The sequence below is a fragment of the Antechinus flavipes genome, chromosome 3 (genome assembly GCF_016432865.1).
Source record: "Antechinus flavipes isolate AdamAnt ecotype Samford, QLD, Australia chromosome 3, AdamAnt_v2, whole genome shotgun sequence".
Lineage (NCBI taxonomy): Eukaryota > Metazoa > Chordata > Mammalia > Dasyuromorphia > Dasyuridae > Antechinus > Antechinus flavipes.
The window spans coordinates 79606411-79631080 of record NC_067400.1 but is presented as its reverse complement, the minus strand read 5'-3'; the positions used below and the strand labels follow the sequence as shown (position 1 = coordinate 79631080).

Genomic DNA, 24670 nt, shown 5'->3' with positions numbered 1-24670 from the left:
TATTTAGAAGTACAGATTCTGATGTATATAAAATATTTGCTATTGTTTAATGTAGGTGTTATAGCTTAAGTCTGTGCAATGGCTAATGTCCATCATCAGTCAGTTACTATGTTGATAACGCTGTCCTGAACTGAAGTCTTGTTTATTTGCTATCTTCATTGGGTGCTCCTAGGAACTTTTTTTTCAAGTTAGCTTTAGGAACAAAAAAGTACTAGTCCAGCAGACTCAACACATATCATTTTAAAATGGGTTTATATATTTTTCCACCCAAATCCTCAACAAATTTAGCAAAACAGCATATTTTCATTGCTCTTACATTGAGATGTATCACTGGAGACCAGATACAGGAAACTTTGGGAGAAAAGACATATCGTCATGGTCAGATTGATAAACATTAGAAGTCAACCTATTTTTACAACTATTTTTAAAGCATAATGTAAAACATTGTTCATTTTTAGAAAGAGGCAACTAAGTGTCATAGCTTAGAGCAGTAAGACCTGAGTACAAGGCCAATTTCAGAAATTTGCCAGATTTGTGACTCTGAGTATGTCAATTCACCTTTGCCTCCCTCAAATTTCTTTATCTATAAAATGGGAATAAGCAAGAGAAATCAGTAAAACCTTAAAAAAAAAAAAGAGTGCAGAATTTTCTATCTAATCCAAGATTGGTCATTTCTCCAATTAGTCTTGCTGATGGCTTCCCCTTAACAGCTGGCCTCTCATTGAGCTGAATGTCCCACAAGGGGTTAGATGCGAGTGGGAAATTAGAGCAGGTCTTTCTTCATCCAGACTGGGTGGGATTCCTCCATTTATGGATACTGGTTAAGGATATTGCCCAGACTAGGAAAGAAAGGACTCTTTGGCAGCTTTAGTCTTCACCTTGTCTTCTCCATTTACCCTCCCTCAAAATTTACATTTCTGAATGCTGATAATCAGTAGACATAGTGGATTTTTAGCTTCCACATAGCCAGAAATGCAGTTTAGTTGATTCATCATCACATAAGGAATCCCAAATCTCGGCCTGATTTGTTATAAGGGTACCCTCCTACACCCTCACTTTATTTCCAGAAGGAGAGGTAGTGGGTAAGAGGACACAGAAATATTTTCTCTGCGGATTGCAAGGGACTTACCACTCTTGTTAGTGGCAACAGCTTTAGAGACCACTCCTTCAATGACTTGCACCAACAAGGCTTTGTTTCATGCCTTGTTTACTCCTTCTGAGTCATATCATCACTGGTTGCATGGCTCTGAGTTCAAAGTGCTAAGGCTTTAGATATTTTCAAGTATTGAAAAGAATTGGTCTCTATTCTCAAGGATTTTTATAATCTATATATAACCTAAAAGAAAAAAAAAATTAGCCACATAATCAAAGATATGTCCCTTGTCTCACCATTTTTATAGCTCCCTACATTTGTCCTTTGGATAATTTTAGGTAAAAAGTATACATACAAATAAATGAGTACAAAATTTTTTCAGAAGTTTTCACTTCAAAAGGAACTTGTCTGCTAGAAGAGATGGGAATCTTTAAAGATTTATATTTGCCTGGGGCACTGAATGACTCATCCTGTGTCAGAGGTGAGATTTGAATCTAGGCCTTCTTGACTCCAAGATTCAATTTTGAAATCAGCATTTATTTTGTTAAAAAATGAACATGTTTAATGATAAATATTGAAGGGATGTGGGAAACCTGGGAGACTAATACATTGTTGGTGGAGTGAACTGATTCAATCATTCTGGAGAGCAATTTTGAATTGAGCATAAAACAATGCATATCCTTTGATCCAGCAATCTCATTACTGGGTCTGTATCTCAAAGAGATAATAAAAGAGAAGAAAAGACCCACATGGAACAAAAATGTCTTTTTTTTTTAGTGGCAAAAAATTGGAAAATGAATAGATTCGCATCAATTGGGGAATACTAAATAAGTTATATCATATAAATGTAATAGAGTACAAAATGGTGAGCAGACTGATTTCAGAAAAGACTAGAAAGACTTACACGAACTGATGTTGAGTAAAGTGAGCCAGAACCAAGAGAACATTGTATGCAATAACAAGATTATATGATGATCAACTATGATAGACTTGGCTCTTCTCAACAATGTGGTGATTCAAGGTAATCTCAGTAGACTTGAGATGAAAAATCTCTTCCACATCCAGAAAGAGTATGGATATAACATAGTATTTTCACTTTTTTTGCTTGTTTCTCATGTTTTTTCTTCTTTTGGCCTGATTTTTCTTGCACAGCATGACAAATATGGAATTTTGTTTAAAACAATTGCACATATTTAACCTATTGCTTGCTTTCTTGGAGAGGGGGAAATAGGGAAAAGTGGGAGAATATTTTCTAGCACAACATCTTAGAAAAGATGAACATTGAAAACTATCTTTATATGTATTTTGAAAAATAAAATACTATTGAAAAAATGATCACATTGATCTTTACACATGGGCTAAGAGAAGAAAACTTAAGAAAATGATTGGCTTTACCTCAAGGGCATATCTTGTTATTCCTGACTTTTTCTTAAGATTGAATACCAATATCCTTCTGAATCTGGTGTACTTTAAGAAAGCCAAAAAGTTACTGGAATCAAGCCCCTTAGAATTAAATGATTTAACATGATATTGTATCACTTTTAGAGGAAAGTACTTTAGTTTATTCCAGTCCTCTTGTTGCTAGGTAAAAATCTTCAATAATCAATAGGTCTGAACTCTTTACTTTAAGGAACTCATCAGGAATGACAAAGTATATTATAGATGAAGAGATAAATATAGTGCCACCTTGATCTTATCCTGCCCTGTTCTTCCTCCATTACTTGTAGTGTGCACTGAATAAGGGGAATTAGGGGGAATAGCCATTATCAGACTGGCTTAGGAATAGACTACATTTTTGAAGAAAACCTGATTCAATTATAGGGTGAGATGGACTGAATACATTTTTCAAAAAGGGACAGTTCTTATGTCAATTTGCTCCTCTTAGATAAGGGGCTATTTTGAGAGCAGCCACTTGAAAAGGTTTGGAGGGAGGATTTTGTTTTTTTTTTTTTTTTTAATTATTGCATCCTCAAACTTCCAGGACAATGAGATGTTCTTTAATTTATCCTTTAATTTATTAGAAGGTTATTCGATTAAAATTAATTGAATCCTAGAACTTCCTGAAATATAAATTATGAAATGATATAGATTCCAATTTGGGTACTTTGAAAAGCATAGATGAAGGCTAATATTGTAAATTTGGTATTTAGCTTGACCATTTCCATAACAAAGCCACAAAACCTGGGTTCTTAAAGAATAACTTGATGGGCTAGATAAGGAATTAACAAGCATAATCATTTTATTCAATTAACTAGTGAAATTTAATTTATGTGGAACTTCATATTTTTACTTAGTTAACATTTCACTTAGACCCTTTTGGAAGCAATCTGGAGAAACCCATGTAGTCCAGCTCAGGCTCCTGCTTTTAAATGTTTAACATGCAATACACAAGATTACAAAGGAAATGTATTATATTGAAATAATTAACATCAAAACATTTTTTTAAGTTCATAGATTTCAGGGTAGGAACTCCTGACTTAGAATGAAAAAGGAACTGTTTTTGTTTTTTTGTTTTTTAGAACCCTTTGTACTGAGATCCCCTTATCTTCACTGATGGGAAAGGTTATAATCAGATAGTTACAATCTGACTCTGATGATACCCACCAAACTCTACTGTACTTAAAGGTCTTTGGTTCTTACATTTTTATAGTTGTTATTTCTAGGACTGAAGTTCAGACAGCCTCAGGAGTTTTAAGAATTATGTAATTTTAACCCAAACAAATTCCCAAAGGCAGTAGCACCAAAGCACAGTTGGAGAGAGAAACCGACTCTTTGTCTAAAAACAATACTGGTCAGAGTTTAGTGGTATTTTTAGACTAGATTTGTTGGCATGATTTCAGATTTGCAAATATGAAAAGTGGATATGAAGGGACATCATGAGAAAGTTCGTGGAAGTTCGTGAGGGACTAAGATTTCCTCCTTAGTATAATGGACCCAAAAGAATGAACAAGAAACTATTAGTTGGACTAGAAATGTCATTCATATAGATGTCCATCTGTTGTAAACCTTCAGGAACTGCTCCTCCTTTCTCTTATCACCATCTAACTAACCAACAAAAATCTGCCTTTGTTGGCTTCTTACTAAAATCAAAAATTCTGTGACTAATTCTCTATTTTCTTGGACATTGTCCATAACAAAAAGAGTCAGTTAAATGTCAATATCTGTGGGAAGGTCAACTCATTTAGCTATCACCACTAATTTACACCTTAGAATTAATTATTTTGTTAACTTCTTTATGAAGCTGACAGCCTGATTATGTTAGGACCTCTGATTTGAGGTAAGGAGAACAAGTTAGATTATGGAGCAGATTTAGGGTGCTTCCAAAATTAGGCAAGCATGGTTACAGGTAGTCATACTTCAGAACCTGAAGAGGTATCCCAATAGATATCGGTTATAGGGTAGTAGAGAGAACCCTGAAACTATAGAACTAAGTTCTAGCCTGATTCTAGTCCTGATTATCTCCTTCTATGACTCTGGAGCTCCATTCCTCAATCATATAAAGTTAAAGTTAGATAAGATGTTTTCTAATATCACTTTCGACTCAATTATATTTAAATTATATAATGCTGGTTACCTCTTACTGTCTCTTACCTCTTCACTAACATAAAAGTGGTCAGATGTCAACTGAATAAGTGAAGCCCCTTGTATGTAGTCTCTACATCATGGGTTCTTAACCTGGGGTCAATGAACTTGCTTGTTTTCAATAACTATATTTCATTATAATCCATTTCTTTTGAAACTCTTTGTATTTTACTTTATGCATTAAAACATATGTATATGTATACATATATAGGTATACACACAACACATACTCAACTGTATATGCACATTTATACATGTATGTGTAATTTATTTTCAAAAATTCTCTCTCTTTGGAAAAGAATTCTAGGTCAGGCTATGTGGTATAGTAAATAGAGTGCCAGCCATGGAATCAGAAGGACCTGAGTTCAACTCCAGCCTTAAGACATTTACTTGACTATGTGACTCTGAACAAGTCACTTAACACTGTTTGCCTCAGTTTCCTCATTTATAAAATGAGCTGGAGAAGGAAATGACAAACCACTCCAATATCTCTGAGAATAAAACCCCAAATTGGGCAAAAAGAGTCAGACATGACTAATTAATCAAACACTACCAGCTTAGTTCAAGTCAATTAGCTTTTATTAAATGCCTAATATGTGTCAAGCCCTATGCTAAGTGGTAATGATACTAAGAAAGGTGAAAATATAACCTGTCCTCAAGGAGTTGCTAATCTAAAGGAAGAGGACAAGCAAACAGTTATGTACAAAGAGGAAATATACTAGATAAATTGAAAAAAAAATCTCAGAAGGAAAGCCCTAGCATTAAGGATGACCAGTAAAGGCTTCTTGCAGAAGGGGAGATTGTTTAGCAGAGCTCAGTAATATGATGATATACTTTAAAGTCATAAGCCAGATACTCCTCTAAAGTTTCAACACATTAGCTTCTCTAGATCTCAGTGTCCTTTTCTGCAAAATGAAGGGCAAGATTAGCTAGTCTCCAAGGTCCCTTCCAGCACTAAAGATTTTCTAAGTTTCATTCTCCATTCCTTTAATTATTCAGTATGCTCTACAGAATTTTTTAATACCTCTGGGTTATTCCAGATATTATACTTCTTTCTTAGCCAAAGGGTTGTTGTTGTTGTTGACCACCATTACAGACTTTTTATTGAGAGCCCATAAGCACATACTTCTTAGTGCATTCATCACTTTACAGAAAGAAAAGAAACAGTTCTTACCCTCTGGGAACAATAGTGCAAAACTGTATTAGGCCCAATCATCCTGTCTTTGCCAATTGGATTGTGTTTGACAATCCCTGTGTATGAGACATCTAATCTACTTTCTGTCCTTCATTGTTTTCATCTGCATTTTTCCTAACAGAAAGGAGAACCTGACCGCTGCTATGTGCTGTCCCTGGAGACTCCAGAGCAGCTGACCTTTGAGATCCCTCTCAATGATTCAGGATCTGCCGGCCTTGGAGTAAGCTTAAAAGGGAACAAATCCCGAGAGACAGGAGCTGACTTGGGGATTTTTATCAAGTCTATAATCCATGGAGGTGCTGCTTTTAAGGTAGGTAAGGATGTTGCTGGCTCTGAAGTGCATAAGTTTGTAGTCATTTAAGCTAAAGCTTCTTAAACAACTGTGAATCAGAATCCCATAGGGGATCTTGTAACCTGAATGTGTGAGTCACAAAATTTTAATTTATTATCAGTAAACATTTGATGGGTATACCTATTTTATATTCCTATATGCCTGAGATTGCATAACAATTTCTCAGGCTGAAAGGGTTCATGAGTGGAAAAAGTTTAAGAAGCCCTGGTTTAGGATAATACACTATGACCAAGTAGGATTTATACCAGGAATGCATGGCTGGTTCAATATTAGGAAAACTATTAACATAATTGACTATATCAACAACCAACCAAACAAAAACCATATGATCATCTCAATAGATGCAGAAAAAGCATTCGATAAAATCCAACAGCCATTCCTAATAAAAACACTTGAGAGCATAGGAATAAAAGGACTTTTCCTTAAAATAGTTAGGAGCATATATTTTAAACCTTCAGTAAGCATCATATGCAATGGGGAAAAACTGGAACTTTTCCCAGTAAGATCTGGAGTGAAGCAAGGTTGCCCACTATCACCATTATTATTCAATATTGTATTAGAAACACTAGCCTCGGCAATAAGAGTCAAGAAAGATATTAAAGGAATTAGAGTAGGCAATGAGGAAACCAAATTATCACTCTTTGCAGATGATATGATGGTATACCTAGAAAACCCCAGAGATTCTACTAAAAAGCTACTAGAAATAATTCATAATTTTAGCAAAGTAGCAGGATACAAAATAAATCCCCATAAATCCTCAGCATTCTTATACACCACCAACAAAATCCAAGAGCAAGAGATACAAAGAGAAATTCCATTCAAAATAACTGTTGATAGCATAAAATATTTGGGAATCTACCTACCAAAGGAAAGTCAGGAATTATATGAGCAAAATTACAAAAAAGTTTTCACACAAATAAAGTCAGACTTAAATAACTGGAAAAATATTAAGTGCTCTTGGATAGGCCGAGCGAATATAATAAAGATGACAATACTCCCTAAACTAATCTATTTATTTAGTGCTATACCAATCAGACTTCCAGGAAAATATTTTAATGACTTAGAAAAAATAACAAAATTCATATGGAACAATAAAAAGTCGAGAATATCAAGGGAATTAATGAAAAAAAATCAAATGAAGGTGGTCTAGCTGTACCTGATCTAAAATTATATTATAAAGCAACAGTCACCAAAACCATTTGGTATTGGCTTAGAAATAGATTAGTTGATCAGTGGAAAAGGTTAGGTTCACAAGACAGAATAGTCAACTATAGCAATCTAGTGTTTGACAAACCCAAAGATTCTAAATTTTGGGATAAGATTTCATTATTTGATAAAAACTGCTGGGATAACTGGAAATTAGTATGGCAGAAATTAGGCAAGGACCCACACTTAACACCACATACCAAGATAAGATCAAAATGGGTCCATGACCTAGGCATAAAGAACGAGATTATAAATAAATTAGAGGAACATAGGATAGTTTATCTCTCAGACTTGTGGAGGAGAAAGAAATTTGTGACCAAAGATGAACTAGAGACCATTACCAATCACAAAATAGAAAATTTTGATTATATCAAATTAAAAAGCCTTTGTTCAAACAGAACGAATGCAAACAAGATTAGTAGGGAAGCAACAAACTGGGAAAACATCTTTACAATTAAAGGTTCTGATAAAGGCCTCATTTCCAAAATATATAGAGAACTGACTCAAATTTATAAAAAATCAAGCCATTCTCCAATTGATAAATGGTCAAAGGATATGAACAGACAATTTTCAGATGAAGAAATTGAAACTATTACCACTCACATGAAAGAGTGTTCCAAATCACTATTGATCAGAGAAATGCAAATTAAGAGAACTCTGAGATATCACTACACACCTGTCAGATTGGCTAAGATGACAAGAAAAAATAATGATGAATGTTGGAGGGGATGCGGGAAAACAGGGACACTGATGCATTGTTGGTGGAATTGTGAACGAATCCAGCCATTCTGGAGAGCAATCTGGAATTATGCCCAAAAAGTTATCAAACTGTGCATACCCTTTGATCCAGCAGTGTTTCTATTGGGCTTATACCCCAAAGAGATACTAAAAAAGGGAAAGGGACCGGTATGTGCCAAAATGTTTGTAGCAGCCCTGTTTGTAGTGGCTAGAAACTGGAAAATGAATGGATGCCCATCAATTGGAGAATGGCTGGGTAAATTGTGGTATATGAATGTTATGGAATATTATTGCTCTGTAAGGAATGACCAGCAGGATGAATACAGAGAGGCTTGGAGAGACCTACATGGACTGATGCTAAGTGAGATGAGCAGAACCAGGAGATCCATTATACACTTCGACAACGATATTGTATGAGGATGTATTCTGATGGAAGTGGATTTCTCTGACAAAGAGACTTAACTGAGTTTCATTGGATAAATGATGGACAGAAACAGCTACACCCAAAGAAGGAATACTGGGAAATGAATGTGAACTATTTGATTTTTGATTTTCTTCCCAAGTTATTTTTACCTTCTGAATTCAACTCTCCCTGTGCAGTGGGAGAACTGTTCGGTTCTGCAAATATATATTGTATCTAGGATATACTGCTACATATTTAACATATATAGGACTGCTTGCCATCTTGGGGGGGGAGGGGGAGGGAGGGGAAAAAAACGAAACATAAGTGATTGCAAGGGATAATGCTGTGTAAAAATTATCCTGGCATGGATTCTGTCAATACAAAGTTATTATTAAATATTCCAATGAAAATAAAAAAAAAAAAGAAGCTCTGGTTTAACCTTCTGAGTTTTAGAACAAGACTTAAGACAGTTCTGAGGCTGGTCTGGTATGTTCTCGAGAAAACTAAATGTTTTCTCTGTGTTCTCAGGCTCTTAGACCCCAACATTCCATTATCACAGCAGATGACAATTTTCCACTTCATCTGGAAGATTAAGGCAAATTGATGCTTTCTATTTTATTCTCCTCAAAATTTCTTAATAGCATTACCCCCTGTCCCCTTTGTCCCTCTTTTTTCAAAGGATGAGATAGCCATATTCCTTGCTGAAATATCCTTCACCTATATATAATCTCTGTCCTCTCCTATTTCTTCCAGATACTTCCCTTTGCAATAAGCATACATTTGAAGTCTACCCCCTCTCCACTGACTGCATCCTGAGAGAAACCCATAGTCCCCAGTTCTAAAGAATATTTCCCTGGACACTTCTACCCTATCCTTTTTCTGTCCTATCTCTTCTTCCTTACTGTTAAATTTCTTTTTTTTTTTAAGTTATCTACAGCTGGTGTCTTCATTTCTTCATGAACATCCTACTGTCTTCAGTCTTCCACTAATATCCAGAAACTGCTGTCTCCAATGTCATTGATGACCTTCTATTCACCAAATCCACTGGCCATGTTTTCAGGCCCACTTTTTGACGTCTTTGTAACATTTGATTCTATTGGGCACTCCTTCCTACTCCAACATTCTTTGGTCTTTTGGTTGCCCAAACACCATATTTTGATTGACCCTCATCTTATCTATTACTCACCATTCTCTTTTAATTTTGCCAATTCTTCATCCTCTTCTTATTCTGTTAAGGCAGGAACATTTTGTGTCAGGGATTCCCTTTCTACCTCAGTAAAATCTAGGTATCCTTTCTCAGAATATTTTAAAAAACAAATATATACAAAAGATTACACTGAATTTTTTAAGATTTAAAAATTTTAAGTGTAAATTTTAATATTTAAAAAAATTTTAAGTGCAAGGAAGGATACCAGATTTAAAAGCACTACCTTAAGATAAATATTAGGTTTTTATCCTTGGCTTTTTTTTTTTTGTAAAGGAGCTGGACTAAATAACCTATAATCTAGAAACTATATAAACAAAATTGTTTTAAAAAAACATTTTATGAAATAGAATTCGATTTAAATAATTGAGGAAATATCAGTTGTTCATGGGTAGGTAAGACCAATAGGATAAAAATGACAATTCCTTCCCTTAACTTTCTTAACAGTCTCATATATTCCTAGAACTTTCTCTTCTATACATACCTTTGAACTTTTACTATCAAATTCTAATCTGTAGGAACTTCCCCACCCATATGTCTTCTTGGCACCTTCAAAGCTTTACCTTTCCTCCTGAACCTGATCCTCCTGAGTTTCCTATTCCTACTGCTATATTGCCATGCACAGAAAGCTTGCTATTATCTTGGATTCTTCTCTCTTCTTAAACTTATCATAGTATCTTAAAAAGAACCCTGCATATAAATTCTGGAGGACTGAATCAATTCCTGCCCCTAATAGTAATTCTTTGTCCATGGGCAAGTGTCTTAATAGCTTGGGACATTATTTGTCTAACTTTTAAAATAAGTTGAATTAAATAACCCATAAATTTAAACATATGATCCAAGTCACTTGACCTTTTCAAGACTCAGTTTCCCTAACTGTATAATGGAGATTATATATGTATATTATATATATATATACCATCTACATATAGGGTTATTGTAAGGGAAAACACCTAAAAGTGTTATTAATTATGAATTATTCTTGTTATTATATGTTATATATATTACATACATATATTAAATATAACATAACATAACATGTATATATACATATATATTTATATGTATAATATCTTTATCTTCCTCTCTGTTTTCATTGTCTCCTGCCTATTCATTACTTACCACCCAACCAGAAGATTACTGTAATTTTTTAGTGTGTATTGTAATTCCTTCACTCCCTTCCCTTCTAATTCCATGTGGGGACTAATCTTTATGCACAGGAAATCTGCTTAGGTTACTCATTTTTTCATAAATCATAAGCAACTCCTTATTACTTATGGTATTAACTTTTCAATGACAAGGTCACCACCTTATTTCTCCAAACTTACCTCATAACATTCTCATCTGTGCAAACTGAAGTCCTTCCTGTTTCCTGAACATTCCCCTAGCTGAACTGCTTCTAAGTATCTCTGCTTATATTGTTTCCTTTACCTAAAGTATCCTCCTTCCCTATATCAGCCTATAAAAAAGTGTGTGCTATTATTATTATTTTTTGATTAGTCACTACTCTCATTTCCATTCCAAACCACCTGATCCAATCAATATTTTATTAAGTATTGACTATATTCAAGAATTGAGATACAAAGACAGAACCATATATGTCCTCAAGAAGGTTTACATTCTCCTAATTTGTGACTAAGTATCGCCCAGAATTTGGGTTAGTTTCAGAAGGAAAATACTGAGGAATTCAAAATTAAATTTTAAAAAGAAACAAGCAAGCAAACAAAAAAACACCAAAAAACTCCAAACCCATTTATTATTCTCAGGTGTTTAGAATGTTGTGCCAAATTTAATAAGTTGAAATTAAATAAGGATAAATACAAAGTCTGACAGTAAAAAAAAATGAATTTCACATATACAAGATGCTGAGGAACAATTTAGATAGCAGTTCATCTGAAAAATATTTGAAAACTGGAAGCTTGTTATTAGTCAAAAGTATGATAAAGCTGTCAAGGAACCTAGTAGCATCTTAAATTCACAAATTAACCTATTCAGCTCCAGTTTATCTTCTGACTTCTGATTCTGTGTCACAGTCTAAAGGACATCTGTCGTGTAGAATCTAGGTTTGATGTGAAGGAAAACATTCTAATAGTTGAAACTTTTCCAAAAGAAAATACTCCATTGGGAGGTAGTGGATTCTCACTCATGGAATGTCTTCAAGCAGAGGTTAGGTGATCCCTCATCAAGAACCTTTTAGAAAAGATTCTTGTCCAATTAAAAAGTGGAGTTAGCTAGCCACAGAGATTCTTTCCAATTCAGAGATTTCATGACACTATGTAATTGCCTAGAACAACTTGTAGGTTATGTCTTGTTTTATAATCATATCCTTACAAAATGCTTTTTGTTGATGAACTCTTAGTTACTTTGATGATTCCAGCTGATAATGATATTCATTTTCAATTAATTTTGAGAACTCTACTTAGATGATTTGTTTTTAGTAAAATTGGAAGAAATCATCTTCTTTGAAAATTAAAAAGCAAATTAAAAGCAAACATCTTAGCTGTTTTATATTTAATGGCTATAACTTAAGAAAATATTAGCAATAGGGCATATGTATATTTATATGTGCTTATGCATGTGTTTGCAGATTACTATCATAGGGCTTCAGAATAACAGAGAAGTGATCATGGGTTCTCCAATGCTATTCCAATGGAAGAAAATCTCTAGCAAGTTTTTCTGTGTTGGGAATCTTTGAGTAGGTTCCCAACAACAGAAAGAGTCTCTACTCTCTCTGGATCAATCTAATTATACTAAGGATATAGTCTGACTATTTACTGATGAATTTTTTGCCCCAGTCACCCATCAAAAAAAGAAAAAATACACCCCTGCAATTTAAACTCTACAAACCATTATTTAGCTGAAAATATTTTAAATATAACATCTTTATCCAGTGAGACAATCTTGGTAGTCTTGATATTGATGACCATGAGGAGAGACTAATCTAATAAGGAACTTCTTTCTATCAGTGTAAGTCAACACATTCTTTGCAATTTAGTCTGAAACAGAGGATAAGTAACGAAATTAAAAGAAAGAAATAAGAATAAAATGAACAGATTCTTGTTGAAGAAAAGAGTTAGAATAATTGTCATATACACAAAAACATGTGGTATTTGGCTATTTAATATTTCAGTACTCAAAATGGGCATTTACAAAAAGACTACCATTAAGTAATTGCTATATAAGTATAAAAATCTGTAGTGAAGGATAAAGAGATAGAATAATTTTTAAAAGAACTTTATAATGCTCTCCAAATAAAATCAATGTGTATTTGGACATTGGTAATTACGAAGCAAATGTAATAATAGATGAGAATAGTAAGAAATATAGTGAAAAAATATGGATCAGGATCAAGAGTTTTTATAAAAGACACAGGCATGTTCTTATGAGTATGTAACATGAATACTTTCTTTTGGGAAAAAAATCCAAAGGTTCTGAACATGAGGTGTAGTGAACAACTCTCTCTCTCTCTCTCTCTCTCTCTCTCTCTCTCTCTCTCTCTCTCTCTCTCTCTCTCTCTCTCTCTCTCACACACACACACACACACACACACACACACACACACACACAATGAAAATTGATTATATCTTGACAGACAAGAACAAACTCATTACTAACCTGAGAGTTATTCCTTAATAAACTGTGTACCATCAGACTAATTTCTTAAAGCAAAGATTAGAAATGAGGAGAAAGAATAAAATTTTAAATGAAGTGTATTTTTTAAAAAATCAACCAGACATATATAAATAAATTATTAATGATAGAAAATGATACATAAATTGAAAAAAAGGACATGGGTCCAGACTACAATAAATTCATTAAAAATTTAATCAATATGAGTCATTACCATTACAAAGAAACCAAAAGTTCCCCCCAAAGCCCTTTGTCAACAAACATATTATTTGTCAAGCAGACAAGTGTAGCAGCAAAAGGCAACAGAATGAAATGTAAACTCATTTATAAAATCTTGAAAATAAAGATAATACAATATTGTAAGCATCATTACCTCAAAAAAAGTGGAAGTTAGAACTAATTTATAGAAATTTTGGTCAGAGACCTAACTAAATAAAGTCACGCATGAATATTTAGGTATAAACATAGAAGAGTTAGGCACAAAGAGAAAAAGAAAAGAAAAGATCTGCAAATAAATTTTATAATAAACATTTTTTATCTTCTAACATCGAGTCCACCACATTTGGATTTTACGATTAGAGTGCTTATAAGGAAAAAGAAATGGATATATAAAAAGGGATGATAGTGTTAGAAGAAGCAGACCAAATATAAATAGAAAATATATGTGCTGGAAATGACACACTTGAGAGAGCATTGAAGGATCAATTCACAAGGTATCTGGAGGAGAAAATATAAAAATGTATGAAAAAATATTGGAGTTTATTAGTAAATAAAAGATAAGCCAATCAACTACTACCAGTATATACCTATTTTTTCCATCTCTGTAAAATTTCTTGATGATCACCTAATCTTGCATTGAGAAGGGCAACTTTGCAGTATAATAAATGGAACATCAGTTCTAAAATCAGGAAGACCTGAGTTCAATTCTGGCTTCAGATACTGTTTGACCCTGGGCAAATCACTTAACCCTGTTTGTCTCAGTTTCTTCCTTTGTAAAATGAGCTGGGAAAGAAAATGGCAAACCATTTCAGTATCTGTCCAAAAAAGAAAAAATTCCAAATGGGGTCCCAAAAAGTCAGGCACAACCAAAATGATTGAACATCAATAACAAATTTTTGATGAAAATATTAGAAAGGAATAGGGAGGCTTTCACAAACAGTAGTCTGCTGAAATGTAATCTATTTTATTAAAGAATATAGCATGATTTCTGTATTAAAGAATACAGTATTACACTGATTATTGTGTGTTGATTTTTTAAGTTTTTGATTTTATAGGGCAGAATGTCACCTTTAAGGCTATCTTCCAAAGAGGTCTCTCTTCTATACACTAAAATTATTCGATTGTTTTAAAATATATTAGAGAAATGTTATTTGTCTTGTATTTTATAAAGGATCCCCAAAAAAGGGACTCTGCCTCATTTAAATCCTCTTCATATATGAGGCAGAGCTGCACAAAGTCATTAGCTTTATTCCCTCTTCCAGTCACTGACACCCATTGACAGGACAGAAGTCATAATTGACTAGTAATAGCCTGGTATATAGTGGATGACATTGGCATCTTTGATGTCTAACAGCCCTAAGCACTCTACAGCACCTGTGTCAGCTGCCTTTATAATCAATAGCACAGATTCTTCTCATCTGCCCATTCCACTAGGGGAAATCTTCACAGGATTGGAGTTTCATCTCCCTAACTCACTGGTTACTTTTAACCTGGTATAGTCCACAATGTGGCCATTGTGTGTGCTACAGCTTCTTGGAGGCACATGTGCAAATTGAGTATCACGTAGACACCAAAGGTACATGAGTCTCCCTGAAAAAGGCTTGGCAAAGATCTCATAAATGAGGTGCTAGTTTTCCTTGAATACCCATATATCATCTGATTCATCAGCCTTCTGATCTTTAAGGTGAGGCATCAAACAGGAAGGTGTGGTTAACAAAGATATTTGCTACCTTCAAACAGGAAAATGTTGACAGGCAGAAGGCCAGATTGAAGATGCATTCCTTGTAAGGATAGGGAAATTTTCTAGAGTTTTTGTTTGTGGAGAATAGTTGATTCATTACATCAAGCCTGGAAACATTACAGATCTTTTTAGATGTAACCAGAGAATTTGCCTCAACCATGCACACAAGAAAAAACAAGTGGATGGAAAATGCCTGTTTTCTAGAATGTCATGAAATTAACTAGTCCTTTATAGAATTTGTCTGTCCCTCTCTAAGAAAGGTGATACAATTGAATTCAGAAATAAACTGGAAAATAGTAGATGATCTTTCTTTTTAGAAAGTTCCAAAGCTCCTTTAATGATCTCCAGTTTCTTCCCAAAAACCAAGGCCCCCAGTAAGACCATGAATACCCCTTGAACTTATATCCTTGGCAACATAGGGAGATCCAGTCTTTTTAAAGAAATAAAAAGATCCATATTTTAAATTCTAATATTCTTTTGATAAGTTTGACTTTAAGTCATGGTCTCTGAAAAAATTTGTAAATAATTATCACTTAGAAAGGGACACATGGTAGTTGTAAGTAGACTACAACATAAAACAAATTGGGAATTCTAAAAAAAACAGAGAAAAGGATGACACCATGGAAATGTTTGATTAAAAAATAAGGGACCACGTATCAAGAGCAAGATATAATTAGTGCATAGCCCGTTTGATCCATTGGTTTCCTTGAATTATAACAAGGTGAAGAGGGCCCTTATGTTGCATAACCCCTCTCTGGTGTATTTAAGGGATAACATGGACAAGAGTTACACAAAATAGACTGGAATGGGTTAGTTTAATCTTCCCTGTTTAAGAGAATGTTTACATTGATGAGATCAAATCAATCTGAGCTTTTAGCAGGTTGAGTGAGTGTGTGTGCGTGTGTGTGTGTGCGTGTGTGTGTGCACTTGCATACATGAAGGAGGGATGGGAGAAAGAAATGAAAGAGAGACAGAAATACAAAGGGAAGAGAAGAATGGAAAGAGAAAGACAAAGAATGAAGGGGATGAGAGATATTAAGTGAGAGAGGGAGGAAGGGAAGGAGGCAGGTAGTAGGGAGGAAGAGCGGGAGGGAGAAGCAGATAGACAAAGACAGAGGGACAGAGAGAGACAGAGAGACAGACACCATCACCACCCACAAAGTGAAAGAGGCAGAGACAGAGACACACACCCACAGAAAGAGAAAGAGAGAGACAGGGACAGACAGAGAATATACATCACTGTTTTACCTCAGCAGTTTTTCAGTTTTGTTTCTTGTAGAAAGATTTCACATTCCTTTTAGGTAAATTTCTTTCCTGACACTGGTCTGCTGAGTCAGACAATTCACTCCATTAAAAACTACTGGGCAGCATATTTATAGCTAATCTTCAATGGTGCACGGCATCAATCATGAACTCAGCCTTGTTAGTGGATGTTAGCATCAACTTGTCCTATTTCCTTTTTTTTTTTTTTTTTTTTTGAGTTTAAGTTGGTGGCAGATTCAACTTTCTCTCTCAGACAATGCAATCTGATTGACTGGGGAAAAAAAAATCTCTGCCCTTCCCACCCCTCCTTCTTCTGTTTTTCCAATCATCTGCTATTCCCCATAAAATTGCCACCTGCTTTATGATTCAGGATTATGTGTTACAAAAATTGTTTTGAGACTTTGTTCCTAGTGATGTTTTCAAGATACAAATGTAACAGACTGCAGCCTCCCTCAGGGCCAGGGGAAGCTAAGCAGCGGGAACATCAGCCTTAAGTTTTTATCAGAAATCAACAAGATGATCTTTTGGTGCCAGCACTGTCTTTTTCTCTTGGCCCTTCCTATCACTAATTAGTTCTCAAGGTGCTTTCCCCTTTAGGGAAAGTGGATTTGGAAGACTAACCCACTCTGAGAAAGTATGACCAAATTCTTCCTGTGGCTGCTCAGTATTATTTCCCCCGTTGGGCTTCAATTCTTGTAAACAAAGATAGGCTGCTTCTCGCCTGGTGTAAAACCCCTAGATAACAGCTACTGTAATTGAGAACCCCTTCTCCCCCTTAACCTCTTCGGCTACTGTCTATGTATATAGAATCTCTTTGGGGTGCATCTATTTGTTGTTTTTCTAACTTAATCTTCAGATCAAAATTAGGATATTACTCTAATCAGTGAACCCTAACTCTGTTCTGCCATACATCAGGATACAGTGTTCAGCTACACTTTTCCCTTGGTGATCTTATCCATTCCCATGGTTTTAATTATCACCTCTTTGTACAGGACTCCCAAATCTCTCTATCCAGTCCCTATTGCTCCCTAGGGCTCTATTCCTGTATTTCTAGCTCAAACTCAACAACTGAATTCATTTGTCATCTTCCCCTTTACAACATTCTGCATCATTTCCCTTTTTGTTGTTGATGATACCATCATGCTCTTGGTTAACTAGGCTGATCACCTCAGAATCACCTAGTCCCCTCTATCACCTTTCAAGTTACTCTTGTGAATTCCACCTCTGAAGTATCCCATTGTTCCGTTGCTTTCCTACTATAAATATCCTCATTCAGGCCTTCACCACTGTTTTTTGTCCCTAAACAATTGCAATAGCCTTCTAACCAGAATCACCGCCTCCAGTCTCTTTCCTTCTCTGAGCTATCATTCCACTAAACTGTCTGAATGATAGCTATTTCTTGAGTGCCTTCCTGTTTAGCTACTTCTCCTTGAGTGCCTTTCTGTTTCCTTTCTTATAAAATAAAAACTATTTGTTCACATTCAAGCCCTATCCTTTCTAGCCTGACTTCAGACAATTTTCCATTACTTATATGCTTCTCAAACTATCCTGTTCTTCATCCCCTATTTTTAAACTCCCCTCTCCCATACCTACTTCCTTCATTTCGTTATTCTCCTCTCTGTACTCTGAACTGCAGCAGATTTTGGCAGCTCTCTCCCCCATGTATAAGCGTTAGATCTCAGTTTCCCTCTTCCTTTGCTCAGATTCTCCTTTTATGTGGAATGCTCTCATTCCTTATCTTCCTGCATAGACTTTTAAAGTCTATCTTTTAAAGACTAGCCAAAATGCCACCCCTTTGAAGATCCCATCTCTGATGACCCCCATTGGTTAGGCTCTTTCCCATGGACCTTGACTTAAAACTTTTGAATGGATCTATCATGTAATATTATGGCTATTGATTCCCATACTAAACTGTCAGCTTCTTAAGGACAAGAAATGTGTCCTATTTAAATTTTTTAGATCTCTCATAGGGTGTGACGCTATTCTCTTCACATAGTAAGCACCTAATAAAATATTTTTTAATTGAAAGACCATGGAATATATGCTCAAATAAGAGGTTTGAAATCTAAATGCTACTTTTCAACCATATCACTATGACCAAATCATTTACTTCAGTGATTCACCTCACTCAGTGGTAGATGAGGAAACTTCAGTTTCTTCATCTGTAAAGTATGATTGTACTAAATGACCTCAAAAGTCTTTTCCAGCTCTTTATGATCTTATGATCCTATGATTGAGTGATTGATCTTGTTCCTCAAGTATGGAGTAGATTTTGCCCTCTTAAATTTCTACTGTTAAAATATATTCTTTATTTCAAGGACTCCTCAAGTTCCCATTGCATGAAACCTTTCCTAAGTCCCTAGTTGAATATAATTGCTTCATTCTCTCCCTTCTTCCTTCTTTGGATTATTCATTTTGGATATTTTATAAGTTTTATCTTCTACCACTCGCCCCATTATGTTGTAAACTTATTAAAGATAGACATTATCTTATCTTTATCTGCCTATTTTCTTATAAAATGCATTGTTCATAATATACGCTTTTATAAACTTTAAAAAATTTTAATTTAATCTCTTCAAGGCCATCTAAACAATTTTGATTTCCTCTTACAGTCTCACTTAAATGCTTAAAAATTCCCTCAATATTCAGATAAAATATATGTCTAGGAAATAAAACCTAGATTATGTTCCTTTCTAGTGACAGTTCAGCATAATAAAAAAGAAATAGTAGACACAGGACTGGAAGATCTAGATTCAATCCTTACTGAAATGCTTAGTTCCATGACCCTAAGCTCTTAATTTCTCTGAGTCTATTTCAGTATCTTTAAAATGGGAATAATAATATTTATATGACCTATTTCAAAGCATTGGTTTAAGAAAGAAGGTTTTGCTAAAATCTTGTATTATAAGAACTATAAAAATTATGTAAATAAGGGCCTAAATGTAAAAGAAAAAAAATAAAAGTTACTGATTTATATTAGTGTTATTATTATAGATCTACAAATCAACCAGGCTGTTTTGGGATTTGAAACTCCATATTATTAGCTATCTTTCAAAACATCATATTCAGCTTTGTCTCCCAAAGTACAGTCAGCATGTGATTAATGACCCTAACATTTTCCTGTGGAGTGATTTGGTTTTTACTCATGCTTGCAACATTGGTACTAATATCCTTGAACACTAGCTAGCTTTGTCAAATTGTAGCTGTAGTTTTTATTTTTTGTTGTTCTCACTGGTTCTGGGCATTTAAGTATATCATAGTTGTTTCCAGAACCAAAATGTTGTGGATTTAAGCATTTGTATTGCTTTTTGGTGAATTGGGAATATCTTGTAGAACTGTGACTGGAATGAAATTGTGAGTTTCATAACCCTTTGGGCATGAGGATGATTTCACGATATTTCACTTTTGTGATTGGAATTGAAAACTAATATGGTCTTTTTTGCTGTTTTTGAAAACCAGCTGCCCTTCCCCAAAGTCTTTGAAAACAAAGATTGTTTTCAGAGAAGCCAAATTGTTAGACTTGATGGCCAGCTTGAAGCCATCAGATCTTCTGTTACATATTTTCAGAACACATTCTAAATTCTGAGATTGTACTGAGCTAAATGCAGACCTAGGGGTTAAATATTAAATTATAAAAACCATAGCATTAAATTTTCCAAATGTGTTCAATGGATAGCAAAAGATGGAGAACTTCCATTTCTAGAAGAAAGATGCTAAAATATATAGTTGCATAGACTTCAGTAGACAATAAATACCCATTTGATTTTATTAGAATTCTCCAGAATGCATCTTAATAGACGTTATCAACAGAGAACAATAAAAATCTTAATTATTACAGTATGAAAATTTGTATATAATGACTTTAAGAATGAAGATATCTTATTGAAAATTTGTGAAATTAAGACAAAATTCCAATGGAAATACACTGCTTACCAGAACAACGTGGTCATCTATTATTGAGCTCAGAAACAACCGTATATTGCACCTAAAAGATGAATAGAATAGCATGGCTATATGGCCTCTGGGTCCAGGCTTCAGAGGATCATAGTAACATGGTGGGGTCACGTTAGGTCAAGGGTCTGGACTTTAGGTTTATAGGCTGAAGAACTAGGTTTTATCAGTTCATCCAGAGGTGAAAAGGCTCTGGGGAGCTGAATCAATCAAACAAAAGGCCAAAACCACTGATATGGAAATTAGAATATCAATTTATTAATTCATGGAGGCCAATATACCTAGAAAAATATTTGGTATTGGTAATTCCCAACCTTCTGGTGGAAAAATATATTGAAGAAGCCAAATTATAAATTTATAACATGAAATATTTTTTAACTAGCCTTGGAATAGTGGCTAGTCATACTTTATTTTTTTAGTCAGAATATCTACTTGGGAAACAAAATTAATAATAGTAGTTTTTGGTGAGATAAGGAGGAGAATAAAAAGAAGTGAATTTAAAAAAAAAATATTTTTACATCATTACAATTTCTTCTGATAATTTTTTATCCCTTATTTTGCCAGGGAACCACCCCGTATGAAAATATTTTTTAAAAAGAAAAAAATTGTCAAAACTGATCAATACATCAAAAAGTTTAATAATAATGTGCAGTGTTCCACAGTCATGGATTGCAAATCTCTGTAGAGGAATAGGATAGGATGAAGCAGATTAATTAATTAATTAAGACCTATTGGCAAGATACAGCAAAGAAACACATAGTGTCTCTCTTTCATTCCCCATATATATAAACCAAGATGTGTTGATAGGACAAGAATACAAAAAGGAGTTAGGAGAGGATTTCTCAGGCCAGTCTTTAAGGGTAATAAAAGGACACAAATAGGCTCATAAAATAGGACAGTATAAGAGCACAAAGCTGCTAAGTTCTTTCAATTGGGTCAAGTTCTTTAACTTCTCAGGGCCTTGATTTCTACATCTGTAAAATGATTTGGATTTTTTTTTTGGAGGCGGGGGAAAGAAATTGGAGTTAAGTGACTTACCCAGGATGACACAGCTATTAAGTATCTGAGGTTGAATTTGAACTGAGGTCTTTGTGACTCCAGGGCCAGTGGTCTGTCTACTGTTGTATGCCTCTCACTTTTCTTTTAGGACTCAGTGACTCCAGCTTTAATTCTGTGATCCTGTAATTGGTTGATTTGAGAACCCATCTTTCTATAATGTTTGAGAGTCCCTTATCCATTCCTGTGAATCAGTATCTTCCCTGTAGAATGAAGATCACATGGGTTTGGATTTCAAGAAGTCTTAGCCTAGTGTTCCTCCGATGAATAGAGTTCTTAGACTCTGCAAATCATTTTTCTTTGTCTTCTTCTGGAGGGGACTTAAATGTTGACCTCAGTTCCTTTGAACAATTTTAACAAGCATTTCTTTAGTACATGATTCATGTGAGACCAGGAGCTGGGGATACCGGATAAATACAAAATTGTCTGATCCTATGTGGAGCTTATCCTGTATTGAATTAGTTGCCTCAAGAGTGGAAGTGCCATTGATGATACTGACTACAGACTTGACTGTATTTGACCTTTGGTCTAAGAAAGCAATTCTGGAATACTCCCTATGGTACATTACCTAGAATGGACTTTGTAAAATGCCCTCAAATATATTAATGTCTTTTGTATTTTATTTACTCAAGCAAGTAAAACACTATTGTTAGCTGGTCAGAGCATATTCTTTGGGATACTGACTAAAAATTTAACATTCTTTGCCTTTCTTTTTTTTCCCCTTTTTTTCTTTTATCAAACTTTTTTTTCTTCCTCTTACCTTCCCCACTAAGAAGGAAGGAAGGAAGGAAAGTCAGAAAGAAGAAATGAAGGAAGGAGGAAGGAAGCTTGTTACCATATAAGCACAGTGTAGCAAAACAAATTTTCACATAGGTCAAGTCTAAAAAAGTGTTTTTTATTCATCAAATTAGCCCATCATCTCTCTGTCATCAGAAAGATAGTGTGTTTATCTTTATCACTTTTCTTGAATTATGTTTGCTTGGTTGTTCTTAGAGCTTAAGTATTTCAGAATTGTTTGATTTTCGCAATTTTGATGATGTAGCATGAATTGTTCTGGTTCTTCTCATTCCACTCTGCAACAAATCATAAAAGTCTTCCACATTCTCTCTCTGAAATCTTTTTTTCATTTCTTATAGTATTTCATTGCATTAATATGGCATAATTTGTTCAGTTTTTCTCAATTGATGGACACTTTTTAAAAATTTCCACGTCTTTGTGACTTCAACAAGAACCACTGTGGGGGGATGGGAAAGTTGGGGCTGGGGGAGGAAGGGGCTGAGTAATGTGTATTTACATATTGGGCTTCTTTTTATTAATCTCTTTGAAGTATAAGCCTATCAGTGATATTGTTGAGTCACTACTTTAATGAGACATAATTCCAAATTGCTTTCTAGAATGATTGAACCTATTCCCATCTCTCCCAATTTGTTATTTTCTTTCTTATCAGCTTTGGCAATCTGATGGGTGTGGTGGCAAACCATAGAGTTACTTTAATTTGCATTTCTCTCATTATTTGTGATTTGGAACATTTTTTTTTCTTGTGGCTTTTTAGATAACTTGGTTTTCTTCCCTTGAGAATTCCCTCTTTTAATATACTTAGACCATTTATCAATTAGGGAATGGAATGACACTAATTCTTACAAATTTAAATCACTTCTTTATATATCTTGAAAATAAGACTATTATAAGAGAAACTTGCTTTATATACTCCCCTTCCCCCAGTTTTGCTGTCCTCTTCTGAATTTGTACAAAATTAAAAAAAAAAAAAAAACTTCTGTAATTCAAGTCATCCATTTAGTCTTCTGTGAATACAAATAAAAAAAAAATTTAGAGAACTACAGACCTAAAACTAAATCAAACTGGAAAAATATCAATTGTTTATGAGTAGAGCAATTCAGTAAGATTAAAAACTTAAGTACTGCCTAAATTAATTTATTTATTCAGTGCCATACTAGTCAATTTACCAAAAATCATTTTCCAGATTTAGAAAAACATTAACAAAAATCAATATAGAAGTTTTATTTTTTAATGATCAATAATCTCAAGTGAAATAAAGAAAAAAGTGGGAAGGAGTCTATATGTGAGGTAATTCTCAAAATAATTCTGAACTAATTTAAAAGAATAGAACTATCAGTGGAACAAATAGGTACACAACATACAAAAATAGATGAACCTGATAGCTTAGTGTTAAAAAAAAAAAAAAGTGGATTCACTTTTAACAAAAAAAAAAAAAAAAGTTGGAAAACTGGACAGCAGGATGGCAGAGATTAGACTTAGACCAATGCTTTGTGCTTAATATCAAAATTAGATCCAGTTTGACTTTTCTCAGTAATGAAATGATTCAAGGTAATTCCAAAAGATTTGGGATGGAAAATACCAAGATAGAAAAATATGAAGACTGAATGTGGATCAAAGAAAGCATAGTATTTTTTTTTTTTTACATTTTTTGCTTGTTTGTTTTCCTTTTTGTGTTTTTTTTTTCCTTTTTTGGTCTGATTTCTCTTACACAACATGGCAGATACAAAAATAATTTAAAAGGATAATGCATATTTAAGCAAGATTGATTACTGTCTTGGGGAAGAGACAGGTAAAAAGAGGGAGAGAGAAAAATTTGGAACACAGAGCTTTACAAAAAAATGAATGTAGAAAACCATCTTTACATGTATTTGGAAAAAATAAAATGCTATTGAGTGAGGAAAAGCTCCAAATGGATATATGCCCTAGGTATAAAACATCCTAAACAAATTTGAGGAATGATGAAGAAATTTTATGGGAAAAGATTTCATGATTAAACAAAGGATACAGTAGTTCACAGCAAATAAAATGGCCTCTTCCCCTCCCCCCCCCAGATTCTATAGAAACTACCATGTGCTAAGAAAACATTCTGTTAAAAAAATGCTAAAATACAATTGACTAGTTTATGCTTTTCCTTAAAGAAAATTATATTCAAGACATGCTTTTCTAAGGATATCCTAGGAGACTTTTTGGACTTAGTATTTGAATTTTAAAAAGTAGTCTTCTTAACTCCTAGGTAACA

General features: G+C 34.2%; 1 protein-coding gene across 2 annotated transcripts in view; it reads left to right on the top strand.

Moving 5' to 3' along the window:
- Positions 1-24670, top strand: part of PARD3B (par-3 family cell polarity regulator beta) — a 1324210-nt gene that overhangs the window by 790096 nt on the left and 509444 nt on the right. For both annotated transcript variants that reach the window (XM_051983714.1, XM_051983713.1), the window contains exon 11: positions 5992-6180. In XM_051983714.1, coding sequence (XP_051839674.1) covers positions 5992-6180 — 189 coding nt within the window. The remainder of the gene's footprint in view (positions 1-5991; positions 6181-24670) is intronic.